Source organism: Eschrichtius robustus, chromosome 11, assembly GCF_028021215.1.
Source record: "Eschrichtius robustus isolate mEscRob2 chromosome 11, mEscRob2.pri, whole genome shotgun sequence".
Taxonomy (NCBI): Eukaryota; Metazoa; Chordata; class Mammalia; order Artiodactyla; family Eschrichtiidae; genus Eschrichtius; species Eschrichtius robustus.
Window position 1 is genome coordinate 23974511 of NC_090834.1, and position 14819 is coordinate 23989329.

Consider the following 14819-nt stretch of genomic DNA (forward strand, 5'->3'; position numbering starts at 1 on the left):
AATAGAAGCTAGAATGATTTATTAACAAGAAGGTGCTTAAGCTATTTCTCATGATACCAAGAAGAAAGGAAAAAAATTGAAGAGAAAGGAGGATATATGAAAAGAAAAATAAAGAGTGGTGTGGAGGGAGTTTGTATTCCAAAGAACAATTTTAGAGTATCATCAACACGTTTAATAAAGTTAGAAGGAAGAGGTGGTAGAAATTGAGAATACCTACCAATATATAGCTGTATAAAGGGGGTACATAGTGTTCTAAATGATGTCAATCAACCTGAAAATATTGATAATAGAGTCAAATATCTTCTTTTGCGGGGGGGGCCAGATAATTGTCTGGAAAGATACTTGGTCTTCAGCTAGTTAATCTAGATTCTAGATTCTAAAAAGACAGCCACAGAGCCAGACATTTTTCGGAATCAACCTTTTTGACAGATAAATTGCTATAAACTAAGAAACTTTTTAAAAAGAAAATTTCATGAAATTTTATACCTGCATAGCCATTCACTTCAATGTTTTCTACCATCTGCAGCTGTGTCATGATTGCATCATAAAATAAGTGATACATTTTTGACCCAGAGGCATCAAGAAAAAGCTCTTGCAAGGCAAGATACAAAAGTGAAGGAGGCACTCACTCTCAATGGCTGAATCTTCACGTACACTAGCTTGTGAGTGAATGTCTCCTGAAATTTTGCACCCAGGGCTTTGATTCCTTCCCCCTTGTGTTGGCCCTCCTGTTGTTTTGTTTCATTCTATCAGTACTTCAGAGTGGCCAGGGTTTTGTTAGGTCTTTTGGAATCACTTCACTTAAAAAACATGGCTAAAATACTCCTTAGCCACATAAATGACTAAAATTTAAGTTAAATGTAAAAATGTGCTCTAAAGGACTTTTGATTATCTCGTGTTACAGATAATTCAGATTAAGGGTACTTAGGAAGCACACCTGAGGTCTCTTACTGCTCCAGTTGTGTTTAGTAGTTACGCAGAGGTTGATCTTCATTGGGAGGGGAGGAATTAAGCCTTGGGGCAGCCTCTCCAGGGCAGGCTGATTGGGTGGCTCTGTCTCACCTTTCCATCAAATACTTTTGAAACCGGAGCTAGCTCCATTTTACTACTGAGACCCAGCTGGCCAATGAGCTTTGAGATGGGGCTATGTATAACTACTCTTCCCTCTGTCTTATGCTTGTAGCCCCACCATGCTGAGGTTGGGGCTTGCAGGCTTTCGTTAGAGAAACTGGATATAGAACTGAGCTGGTGGAGAACATCTCTACTACTTCCAAGGATCCATGGACACTCTTACTTTCCTCTATTTCTGGTGAGGTCTCTTAGGATACAGATTGACAAGGAGGAGATGGGGAAGGGATAGAATTCAGGCTGAGACTAAGCACTGATGTGGATCTTTGGGAAGGGAGAATGACAGAGAGGAAGGAGAGATCGTTTGTTAACAGAAACAAGGCATGGCAGGTGCTACACTTATTCACCAGAGTTAATTTGAACTGTTCATGATTCCGCCATCCACTCCTTCCTCCATTCCCAGTTGACTGAAAATTGACTGCAGCTCATTCCAGATGAAGTTGGAAAAAAATTAGTCACTTTTCTACTGTTTCTTACATAGTATCTGAAGTCCTTTTCAAAATATAATTTATGTTCATTGTAACTACTCACAAGGTAATCTTTATCTGAACTGAAGTATAGGGTTTATTTGAAACTCCATAAATATATGTGTGTGTGTATATATATGTATGTGTATATATATATTTATATCTAAATAAATGAATAAATATAAATGGTGTTATTTCAAGAATATTTTCATATACACGGTTTCCAACTTACAAGCAGGTTGTTCCCAAAATGTCTGTGAGTTAGTTATTGGAACTTAAAGCTCATTTCCTCATAGAAATAACTTCAGTGATGATTATCATCCCAGGCTACTAGTTCACAAAAACGAATTTAGTCTATAGTATAAATAAAATAACTATGGCATGCCTGGGCCCTAAAAAGGTTGTAGAGGGGATATTCTGGGTGTTGCATTTTAGGGCCACCTTTGCTCACCTACAGCAAGGATTTTAGTAATAGCAGTTTCTAGGGTAACAGGGTAAGGAGTAGAACAGCACAGATCACTTGTATAATTTGTGTTGGGCAGTTGAGGGTGGCTTGTAGCTGACTTTAGTATTATGGTAATAAATGTATTGCTCTAAGTGAAATATAACTTTTCAAAATATTGTAATTTTATTTTTGGGGAATAATAAAATATTTTTAAGTAATCTTATAAACTTTTGGTTTAGGACATCTAGAGATGGTGCGATTTCTTTTGGAAGCAGGCGCAGATCAAGAGCATGAAACAGATGAAACGCACACTGCTTTAATGGAGGCTTGCATGGTAAGATTGGTGAAATACATACATGAAATATATTTATGTATTAGGTAGAGACAGAGCCAGTGTATAGTGAGTGAGTGCCGTTTCCTTGGGTTCAAAGATTCTGTTTATCATGACTTGTGGATCAGAACCTCAGCTATCTGAGTTATAAGAGCCAGTTGTGCAATATTAACTTCTATCAGAGGTGCTTTCTGAAGCTTTGTAGCACTACCTTCATTTTCTGGTTTTATGTAATTGGCACAAAAAGTGACTTTTTGAAAGATGGATCAAGGATATTAAAAATGAGAACATAATCCACAGAGTATGCACATAATACTACTAAGTAAAACATGTTCATCAAACCCGTAATGTAAAATTTATGAAAAATTTGAAATTAGAATATTATTTGCATTACATAATTCTCCCTCTGTCATTCTCCTTTCCCAAGGATCCCTTTCCAAAGATTCTCCCTTCCCAAAGATCCTCTATCGTGGTCTTTTCTCAGCCCTGAATTCCTTTTTTTTAAATTTGTACTTGAGAATGCGTAATAATAGTACTCTTCAACTTTTGTATCTCAGTCTATGACTTGTGGCACAGAAATGAATCAGAATAACATTATAGACAGATTTATGAGAAAAACACAGCAAAGGTAAAACAGACCCCAAATTAATTTTAAGTTTCTTGTCTCAACTTCCCTTCAGAGAATGATTATTGAAAGGATGTTAAATTTTAATTACTAATTTAAGAAAAAATTAAGTAGCCATTTAAGACTTGAGTTATTTTTTGTTTTTCTTATTGCCATACCAGTGTTTGCTTTAGTAACTTATTCTTTTGATTAAACAAGTTGTCTGGGAGGGTTTTGAGTTCCCCATCTGTGAAAATAATATCCTTCTCTAGGGTTGTTGTGAGGATTAAATGACATAATGTGTCTAAGGAACTTAAAACATCCTTGCCACCCCCATTAGAGAAACAAACTATATGTAGATTAAAAAATTAAAGTGGAATATTCTGTAAACCTACTCTGCATGTAATGGAAGTGTTATAAGTAGATGAAAGATACTAGTAGGGGCCATACGTTTGGAGACTTGCTAAGAGACTGAGGTTTTAAACTGGACTTTAAAGGAAATGTAGGAGTTGACTACTTATGGAGGGAGAAAATTCTGAGCTAAAGGAACAGCAAAGTAACCACAGTGGTAAGACTTGAAAGTTGTGTAATATGGCAAGTACCAAGGCAAAAATGGGCATGACATGTTCAAAAGAAGATGAAATGTCTGTGAGGTAATACAGAAGGAAAAATTGTGTCAAAGGAAGAAAGAATGGAAAAGTGAGCCTTGGGGTTGCCAATATTTAGGGAAACTGTGAGAAAGGGAGTCCGGTAAAGAAGACGGAAGATATTAAGAGAGAACTTCTTTTTCTTTTTCTTAATTTTCACTGGCATTTGATTGTCGAGCAACAAAGGAATTGTCATGTACATATTGTGTTCCCTTTTCCCTAACACATCATGCTCAATTCCCCCACTCCTCTAAAAAGTATTGGATTTTTCTTTTTCTACCTAGCCAAAACTTTGCTTATCCTTAAGGTTTCTATGAAAATCCTGCTTTCCCTTTCTAAACTTTATCCTTTTAGCATTTAAGCTTATACTATGCAGTGTTAATGTTATCTCACAGTAATCTCTTATTTTATGTGCTTACTGGTTTTTTTTTTCTGATGGTTAATAAGCTTTTTGATTGAAGGTATTTTTCTACATATTTTATATCCTCAATTGCTATTTACTACTAGAGTAAACTGTAGATATGTCTTAATTAATGCTTGCTTACTCACCTGTTAAATGTAGATTTATTAATTCTTATTTGAATAGAGATCAGTAAACTTCATTGTATAGCAATTGAGAAGTATGTTTAAAGATTTTTTTAATGGTGCTGATTCAGTTTTTTTAATTGCATTGTAATCAGGATGGCCACGCTGAAGTAGCTAGGTTACTTCTTGACAGTGGTGCCCAAGTGAACATGCCTGCTGATTCATTTGAATCGCCATTGACTTTGGCTGCATGTGGTGGGCACGTGGAACTTGCGGCTTTACTTATTGAAAGAGGAGCTAGCCTGGAAGAGGTCAATGATGAAGGTTATACACCATTGATGGAAGCTGCTCGTGAAGGACATGAAGAAATGGTGGCATTACTTTTAGGCCAAGGTAACCAATACCAATCAAGACACTAACGCATAAATGTGTAAAATGTAAGATTATGATTTTATAAAATTGAATTTATTTCATTTTTCTAGTAGATTTGTAATGAGGTGCTATCACAAAAACTGAAGATGAAATATTTTCTTTGAAAACAGCTCTCATACTGTACTCAAAATCAGATGGACTTCTTTAGTATTTAAGAGCTTTCAGAGCCATTTTGTGCTGTGTTAATAAAAATAGAAAGAAGTGGGGGTGGGATAGGGTTGTAGGTTATGTGGGGGCATGTATGAGATTCAGCATTTCTGCAGCTAATATATTGAGAGAGTGCCTCGTAGGGCAGAATACCTATTAATAAATATTTGATGTTTCTAGTGTTTCATGAAGTACACTATGGGAAATCTTGCCATAAGGACTAACTTGATGAGAATGCAAGAATGCATGTATAAGAAGCTGTCAAGGAGCTCAGTACACAGTGGGCTTCTCTTTTGGGGAAAGTGAAACAGTTACTTGACGGTATTAAGATACCTTAAGTTTAGAAGTAATCTCGCATCTCTATCCATATTGGTAGCCTGGTTTTATATCTCTTTTACTAATAAAGGTTTTGTTTGTACAAATTTAAGAGGAATGGCACATTTTTCAAAAACCTTTTACTGAGAGGTAATATTGACTAGAATTTTAAAAGCATAGTTTTCGGAGCAGACTTCTTCGGTTTGAATCACAAATCCACTGCTTGCCGACTTTGTAACTTTAGGCAAGTTTCTAACCTTCTGTGCCTCAATTTTGTTGTCTGTAGGGTTGTTGTGAGAGTTTATAGATGTCTATAAAGCTTTTCGAACACTGTCATATAGTGCCTGTTAAGTATTAACTGTGGTGATGGTGGTAGTAGTGATGATGATAATGTTGTTGTGACCTTGGGCAAGTTAGTTAATCTCAATTTCCATAGCTGTAAAAATGGAGCTAACAAAAATATGTAAAATGCTTTAAATATTGCCTGACAAATAACAGCATATTAAATATTATCTATTATCATTTTCATCAACACGTTTATCATCATTATTTTGAATCTTTCTAACGAGGGAATGTGGTTTATTTTCTAAGGCCTTAAATCACATGACTTGTACCTTCTGGCTGAATAAATCTTATTCCAGCAGTATACATCAAATATGGACTAGTCAATGTGGTGTTGATAGTTTTATTTTTAACTGCCTCCTAGAATAGGGGAGAGGTACTTCATCATTTAGTAAATTAATATAAATGTTCATTTTTGAAGTATAGTTTACTAGGAAATAATCATGTTTTGCTTATCTCTGGAATAAGTTAATGACTTTCTTTAAATAATTGGAATCTTTATTTTAGGAGCAAATATCAATGCACAGACAGAAGAAACTCAAGAAACTGCCTTGACTTTGGCTTGCTGTGGAGGCTTTCTGGAAGTGGCAGACTTTCTAATTAAGGCAGGAGCTGATATAGAACTAGGGTGTTCTACCCCTTTAATGGAAGCTGCTCAAGAGGGTCATTTGGACTTAGTTAAATACTTATTAGCTGCAGGTAGGCATTTTTGCATTTGGGAGTTTTTTTACATGATTTCTTTAAGTAAAAATATTACAATGCTAATAGCTTTTTTTGATGTATGATGCACTGAATGTGTATAGAAAAATCATGTGATGAATTTTTTAGTGTATTCTGAATAAATAATTTACCTTATTGCTGTTTGAAATATCTGCAGTTTTAATTTTAAGCAGTAATCTATTTCTAATTTTTTTTCTTTTTTGCTTTTAAAGATGCTGACAATATTCTCTATTTCTAGAAATGGATAAGGCTGTTTTGTCTAATTTGAGGAGATATGGCTTATCTAGAAGAAATTTCAGTATCCACATTTGTGTCTTATGATTCTTTTATTAAGGCTGTGTACCTAACACTACTGCAGGAGCTAATGTTCACGCAACAACAGCAACAGGGGATACAGCACTAACATGCGCCTGTGAAAATGGTCATACCGATGTAGCAGATGTCTTACTTCAGACAGGAGCAGATCTGGTAAGCTATGTCACTTTCTAAATCTTAATATTTAAAGCTAAGACAAGAAATTAATTGAAAGGAGATTATAGACAAAAGGTATTTCTTTACTTCTAATTTTATGTTGGCCTTTTTGCCATTCTTTATCTCATTTAGTCATATTTTTTTCCTATGCTGTTTGGTGTCCATTCTTATTTTCCTTGTTAGCAGGACTATCCAGTGCACTACCCCTTTTCCCTTACAAAAAAGGGAAAATTTTGTGTTTGATATGTTAATAATTAATCGTAATAATTAATACAAATTTTCTCTTAACTACTTAGCTATTTTTAGAAGCTTTTCTGATTTGTCATAAAAAGGCAAATATGGCTTAGAGGCGGCATTTCACTGTAGTTTAGGAAATAAATTGTACCTATACCATTCAAAGCATTATTAAATAAAGGAGTTAAAAAGATAAGTATTCAGTAAATAATATTTTTCCCTCAAATAACTTTTTATTTAGTGAGAAGGATGAAATACTGAGATCATTTTTAAAAATATTTATTTATTTATTTATTTATTTTGGGCCGCGTTGGGTCTTCGTTGCAGTGCGCGGGCTTCTCATTGCAGTGGCTTCTCTTGTTGTGGAGCATGGGCTCTAGGTGCGTGGGCTTCAGTAGTTGTGGCACTCAGGCTCAGTAGTTGTGGCGCACGGGCTTAGTTGCTCCACGGCATGTGGGATCTTCCCGGACCAGGGCTCGAAGCCGTGTCCCCTGCATTGGCAGGCGGATTCTTAACCACTGCGCCACCAGGGAAGTCCCTTCTGAGGTCATTTTAAGGTAGATTACAAAGAGATGTCATAGGGAAAGGACAGACAGTCAAAAAGCTCAGAGGAGGTGAAGATGTCATCTAAGATGTTATGTTTGGGGCTGGGTAAGGTTTAGAAAGGTAGATACTGTGCTCTTGTTACAAAAGAGATACTCCAGTTGGAAGAAATAGTATGAGTACAGCCTGAGAGGTAGGGAAGAATAAAGCAATTGTGTGTGGGGAAAATAGTCATTCTTCCAGTTTAGCCTGTGAGGGAGTAAGAAAGGTAGGTTTTAGTTAAAACATAAGCACCCGTGTGTTCATGGGGCTGAGATTAATAAGTTAATGTGTTTTCCTGTAGAAGTTCATAGTTTTTGACAGAAACTCACATGCAGGCAGAAACAGGCTCCTCAATTAACTGGTTTCTTTTTTTTTTTTTTTTTTTAAAACATGTTAATTAATTAATTTATTTATTTATGGCTGTGTTGGGTCTTCGTTTCTGTGCGAGGGCTTTCTCCAGTTGCGGCCAGTGGGGGCCACTCTTCATCGCGGTGCGCGGGCCCGTCACCATCGCGGCCTCTCCTGCCGCGGAGCACAGGCTCCAGACGCGCAGGCTCAGTAGTTGTGGCTCACGGGCCTAGTCGCTCCGCGGCATGCGGGATCCTCCCAGACCAGGGCTCGAACCCGTGTCCCCTGCGTCGGCAGGCAGACTCTCAACCACTGCGCCACCAAGGAAGCCCTAACTGGTTTCCTAACTTAAAATTTACTTAACTTCTCTTTCCTCATTTATGAAAGGAGAGGGTTAAATTAGATTACTGTTGTGGCCTCCTTCAGCTCTGTCTGTGTTGGTACAACGCTTGGAGAACTTATGACGCACATTATATTCTAGCTAGTCATGTGCATATTCCTCTTATTAGGTTTTGAGCTTCTTCAGCTTAGGAACTAAATTTCTAGGGTTTACTACAGTGACTGTGAAACATACAGCAATGTAATCTTGCTTAGTGAATTGCAATTAAAACAACTTAGTGGGGCTTCCCTGGTGGCGCAGTGGTTGAGAATCTGCCTGCCAATGCAGGGCACACGGGTTCGAGCCCTGGTCTGGGAGGATCCCGCATGCCGCGGAGCGGCTGGGCCCGTGAGCCACAGTTACTGAGCCTGCGCGTCTGGAGCCTGTGCTCCGCAACAAGAGAGGCCGCGATAGTGAGAGGCCCGCGCACCGCGATGAAGAGTGGCCCCCGCTTGCCACGGCTAGGGGAAGCCCTCGCACAGAAATGAAGACCCAACACAGTCATAAATAAATAAATAAATAAGTTAAAAAAAAAAAAAACAACTTAGTGTATGACTTAAGAGAAGAATCATCAGATGTAAGTGTAAAAAATATTGACATATAAAATGCTTTATAAAAGGTGTTTTTTTCTCAAACCTTTATACCGTAAGATCTGAAAATTTTTCCTATGCTGATATTCTGAATTGCAAAAATGCAGCTGGTTCTCCATCCTTTTGAAACCCAGAAATCTCTAGTAATATCTTATAATTGATGGTATTAAATGTCACTAGCCTTGTTATTTTTATGTACGGTAAAATAGAGATAATGGGAAGTCTGTAAAGGCAGAGAGTGATATATTTAGAGAAATTCATACACGTAGGATACAAACTTATGAAAAGAAAATCACTTGTAGTGGATTAGGATAATGTTGATTGTTTGGAGAGGGCTGTGCTAGAGTGCCATTCATTGTTCAAGTTCCACAGTCCTTTTCGTAGAGAGAAGGAAAAATTACCCAGATGGATTTCGATGAGGGTGTAACAATCACATGAATATAACCCCAGTTCTTAATTTATCTATATTTCCATAGAACATGTTTCTAATTTGAGATTGTTTAAATTAAAGAATATATTCCTTGATTTACTTCAAAGCATGTTATTTAATATATTTAGATTCTGAAATTTGTTCAGTTCTCTTCCTTTTGATTTTCATGAAAAAGAAAAATTGTTCATTAGAAATTAAATATCAAGTAAGTCTGTGTTTTTTAAACAGGAGCATGAATCTGAAGGTGGAAGAACTCCTTTAATGAAAGCTGCAAGAGCTGGTCATGTTTGTACCATTCAGTTCCTAATTAGTAAAGGTAGGTTTGTGTAAGGCAGTAATTTTTTTCCACAGGTATCTATCCCCTGCCCTTGCGTATTAAGAGATTTACAGGTAAAGGACATTTTGGAGGTGTCACGTGGTAGAGGGATGCTACTGAGATTTTTGTGAGTGGGTAGTTGATAAACATCCTGCAACACATAGAACCATTCCAAACTGTGAGGAATTCTGATACCGAATACCACCCTTGTTAAAAACCATTTCAATACAGAAAAATTTCTCTCTGTAAAAAACTTTGAGGGTTTAGATACCTTGAAGTCTTTTCTGTTCATGTAATAATATATCTTGAAACCTGGATTTTTATGTTGTTTCTGCCACTGATTAATTTGAGGGCAAGTCACTTTTCTTCTTTATATTTCCTTGGGCCTAAGTTTCCTTCTTTGTAAAATATAGAGAGGTGGTCATAAATATAGCACCCCCCCAAAAAAATCAAAATTGAAATGGAACAAATATGCCAAAAATGCATTTTCATTCATGGTCATTTATTCTACTTTGAATACCAAAATCCTTAATAACAAAAGTAGCATATTATTACTTCCTTTAAATTACTTTTTAGGTATTCACTGTATAAGTTCAAGTTGAAAGTTTTTCATGAACTTTAGAAGATTAGAGATTTCATTATATTCTTAAGTATAGGAGATTAAAGATTTTACTTTTGATTCAACATTAGTAAAAGTGAGACTGTGTAGACCATATACAATTAAAAAGGCAACATATGCCATTTCCTTCTTACCAAAAATACTAAAGTTTGAAATCATTTGTAGGTAAAGAAAAGAAATCAGAAATAACTTACTGGTCAAATTATTTTAGGCAATTTGAACACTTCCTTGTGTTATATGTTTATAAATAAGACATAGTATTCTCAAGAATGAAATTATTTTCAGTTATTATCTTCTCTCTTCTTTGGTTAATTTTAATGAATCTGATTCCAGTTTCTTCCTGGTATTTTACTTCCATTTCCCACATGCATAGCACAGTGCTCCAAATCAGGGATGAATTCATATTAAGGGGAAAATGTACCTGTTTTCATTCTCAGATATTTCCCAATGAAAAAAGATTATACTACTATTACTTACTATTTTTTGTTAATTCCTTCCATATTTGGCCCATAGAGGGCAGTGTGGTTTATTTTTTATTGGTTTTCAGTCATCTTTCCCACTGAAGATATTAAAATGTAGATAAAATTTTATATTTTACTTTTTTAAAACAGTGATTATATTAGGAATAATATATACTTTTATCATTATCTTTTAATGGTACATACTGAAACATTTATGGATAAAATTATATCATGTTCGTCTGGGATTTGTTTTAGAATAATTCAAGATGGGAGAGGAGAATGGATGTGGGTATATGTGAAATGAGATTGGCCATGTTTATAATCATTGAAGCTGGGTAATGGGTATGTGGGGCTTCATTATACTGTTCTCTCTACTCTTCGATTTTGAAGTTTACCATAATTTAAGAAACAACACTCTATTAACATGATTTTTCATGCCTTGTCTGTTTTAGGAGCAAATGTGAATAGAACCACAGCTAACAATGACCATACTGTACTGTCCCTGGCTTGTGCAGGGGGTCATCTGGCAGTGGTGGAACTACTTTTGGCTCATGGGGCAGATCCTACTCACCGTTTAAAAGTATGTAACTCAAATGTTTCAGGTAGCATTGTGAATTAATCTTCACTCTTGAGCATAACAAATTATTATCTATAAGTTCCACTTGTATATTGGCATTCTAAATGTGTTCATTTTCTTCTGTTTTTAGAGGAAAGTGTTCTTTACTAAACCTAAAACTTTAGTGTGTCTGGGGCCTGTTGGCTATATCTTCCTTATGTTTCTGTAAATTAACTTTAAAAAAAAACTTTTTCCCCTTCCATATTCACTCTTTTAGGATGGCTCGACTATGTTGATAGAAGCAGCAAAAGGTGGTCATACAAGCGTTGTTTGCTATCTTTTGGACTATCCTAATAACTTGCTTTCAGCGCCTCCACCAGATGTCACTCAGTTAACGCCCCCATCCCACGATTTAAATAGGGTAAGCTTCTAAACTAAAGCATTTTATGTTATATCATCTTTTTCCCTTTTTCGGTCATAGTTCAAGATTAAACTAGATTGTTTTTTGTTATAATATGTAGTTCTTTTTATAGATAACATACTTGATATGGTTAATGAACATCTGGTGTAATATTCAGATTCTAGATTGATATGATTTTGCTTTGCTTTCTTACTGTGGCCAGAATAATCTTTTGATTTCAAAGTTCATTAAAAAAATGTCATGGAGGGAATTCCCTGGCGTCCAGTGGTTGGGACTCAGCACTTTCACTGCTGGGTCCCGGGTTCAATCCTTGGTCGGGGAACTAAGATCCCATCCCGCAAGCTGTGCGGCATGGCCGAAAAAAAAAGTCATGGAAAATAATTTGATACCAGCACATTTTAAGTAAATATGTCACCTGAGATTGTCATATGAAAAAATATTTTGAATGGATCTTTGTAACTTATTCTTCATTTAAAGCAAATTATATAATGGAAGGTGTAGGAAAAGCAGATATAGAATCAGTTTCATTTGTCTTAGGCTCCTCGTGTACCGGTTCAAGCACTGCCCATGGTTGTCCCACCTCAGGAGCCTGACAAACCACCTGCCAATGTTGCCACTACTCTTCCCATCAGGAATAAAGGTCAGTTATACTTCTAAAGACTTACAAGTTGTCCAAGTAAAAATGATAAGATTGCAAAAAAACCCAAAAACTAGCCATTTAAAATTATTATTCCACAATAATTGAATTTTACTAGGTCGGCATAATTGAAGATTTTTTTTTAAACAATGAAAAAAGCATGTTATTGGGAGAGAACATAGTTAAGAACACTAATTTGTGCTGGAATCAGAAGTATTAGCAGTAGAAATTCAGATGCTCATCTTTGATGCAATTCCGATTATCCGTGATTTCCTCTAATAACTAGTCATTTCTATTCATGTTAAAATGTTAGGCTGCGTATAATTGGGTGACATTTTTGTAAATTACTAAAATTTCTGTAGTGATATGAGGCATAAGATTAATAAGCTAGATCAAAATTAAATTTTATTTTAGAATAACTGGTTTTAATGTAGATTTTATATCTGGAATACCTTTTCTCAACCAAGAATTCAAGGTTACTTCAGATATGGTTGTTTGTTGCTCTAGAACTCTGAGGTCCATATTTGATTTGTGGAAGTTACATCATGCATGTTCATAAGTTACGTCCCAAAAGATTACAGCTACCAGTTTGAATCAGTTTTTCCTTTTAGAAAGTTTTACCTGAGGAACCAATGTGTTTTTAAGTTTTTGGTTTTTGGCTACCTATATTATTTTACCAACAAGAATACTAAGTATTTCCACCAGTTCTTTTCAATCACCACTACCAATCTAGAGCCTTGGCCCCTTTTTCAGTTGGTATAGCAAGCAAATGATTGCTATACCGATAGGCAGATATGTTTATTCACCTGGCTGTCAGAAGATACAGTGGATGTCATAGTTCAGCATCTTTTCTTCCAGGGAAACTGAATCCCAGTTCCCTACTGGCCAGGTAGCTTTGTGAATATGTGAATTTCTATCTTAACTTTTATCAGTCTTGAAGATGGTAGGCCCCAACAAAGACATATATTTTAGTTGGATTTTAATTTCCTGGTACTTCTCAGTGGTTTGAGTACTCTTTGTGTGTATGTGTGTGTGTTTAAAAGGCACAGACTATTAAATGTAGAAAAAGCTTGACTTAGAGGTTTAAGTTTTCCCTACATCTTAATAATTTAGCATTATTTTTCTGTTCTTATGATAAGTTTTTACATCTTTATGACCAGATGAGGTATCTATCTACACATAGCCTTAGATTTTACTTTAATTGTACCACTTAGATATCACAAACCTGCATCCCTCTATTGTCTAATTTTAACCATGTGATATTTTTAAAATTCTGAAATTAATTTCCCAAAGATTACTCTATGCACATAAAATACATACATTTTATATTTATGATAAAGAAGGTGGATTTGTTTTTAACTCCTTAACAGTGCATTTTCACCTTCTATGGACATAATAACTTGGTGCATAACTGTTGGCACTAAACCTCCCAACAGTAACTCTGTAATGAGGATGCCATTCATGTGCGCTTCTGACGGGGTTTCTTTTTCACACAGCTGCTTCCAAACAGAAGTCCAGCAGCCATTTGCCAGCAAACAGCCAGGATGTACAGGGTTACATCACCAATCAGTCTCCAGAGAGCATTGTAGAAGAGGCTCAGGGCAAGTTAACAGAACTGGAACAGAGAATAAAAGAAGCCATAGAAAAGAATGCACAGCTGCAGTCCTTGGAACTGGCTCATGCTGACCAACTTACCAAGGAGAAGATCGAGGAGCTGAGCAAAACAAGGGAGGAACAAATTCAGAAGAAACAAAAGATTTTGGAGGAACTACAGAAAGTAGAACGAGAATTACAACTGAAAACTCAGCAGCAGCTAAAAAAGCAGTATCTAGAGGTTAAAGCTCAAATAATTCAACTTCAGCAGCAGCAGCAACAGTCTTGCCAACATCTGGGACTGCTAACTCCTGTTGGGGTTGGAGAACAGCTTTCCGGGGGAGACTATGCACGGTTACAGCAAGTGGATCCCGTTCTGCTTAAAGATGAACCCCAGCAAACTGCTGCTCAGATGGGTTTTGCACCAGTCCAGCCTCTGGCCATGCCTCAAGCTTTGCCTCTGGCGGCAGGTCCCTTGCTTCCAGGGTCCATGGCAAATCTTACAGAACTGCAAGGAGTGATAGTTGGACAGCCAGTACTGGGCCAAGCACAGTTGGCAGGGCTGGGGCAAGGAATTCTGACAGAAACACAACAAGGGTTAATGGTAGCCAGCCCTGCTCAGACCCTCAATGACACGCTGGATGACATCATGGCAGGTGGGTTATATTGTTATGAGCAGGTATCAAATATGATTTGCTTAAGGCGAGTAAGAGTGTGCCAGAATTTTTTGCCATTACCCAACTTGAGAACTATTTCTGGACTCTTGAACCATGTATATCTTTAGAAATATTAGTTCAATCTCAGACGTTCTCAGATGGATACAGGTCAAATGAAAGATTAGCTCATTCAATGCAAGAGGCTGAAACTTTCTGGCTTAGGTGGGTAGGCTGGGAATCTAGGTTTTTCAGTAGTCAGGTTGATGTTTGATTTTTTTGTTTGTTTTTGTGTTTTCCCTTTACGTTCAGAATACTGATAGAATTTTGGCTTTTTTGCTTCTGTATTCACACCAGTAAACCGGGAAATTGATAGAAGTTGAAGTGCAAAACTAGTAGAATATATCAGAAAGCTTATTTGTG

General features: G+C 36.5%; 1 protein-coding gene across 1 annotated transcript in view; it reads left to right on the plus strand.

Annotated features, from left to right (window-relative positions):
* Positions 1–14819, plus strand: part of LOC137771278 (ankyrin repeat domain-containing protein 17-like) — an 80730-nt gene that overhangs the window by 11759 nt on the left and 54152 nt on the right. Inside the window, 9 exon segments of the mRNA XM_068554485.1 lie at positions 2280–2374; positions 4303–4540; positions 5891–6082; positions 6462–6571; positions 9369–9456; positions 10989–11116; positions 11370–11513; positions 12051–12153; positions 13647–14399. Of these exon segments, the coding sequence (XP_068410586.1) occupies positions 2280–2374; positions 4303–4540; positions 5891–6082; positions 6462–6571; positions 9369–9456; positions 10989–11116; positions 11370–11513; positions 12051–12153; positions 13647–14399 (1851 nt within the window).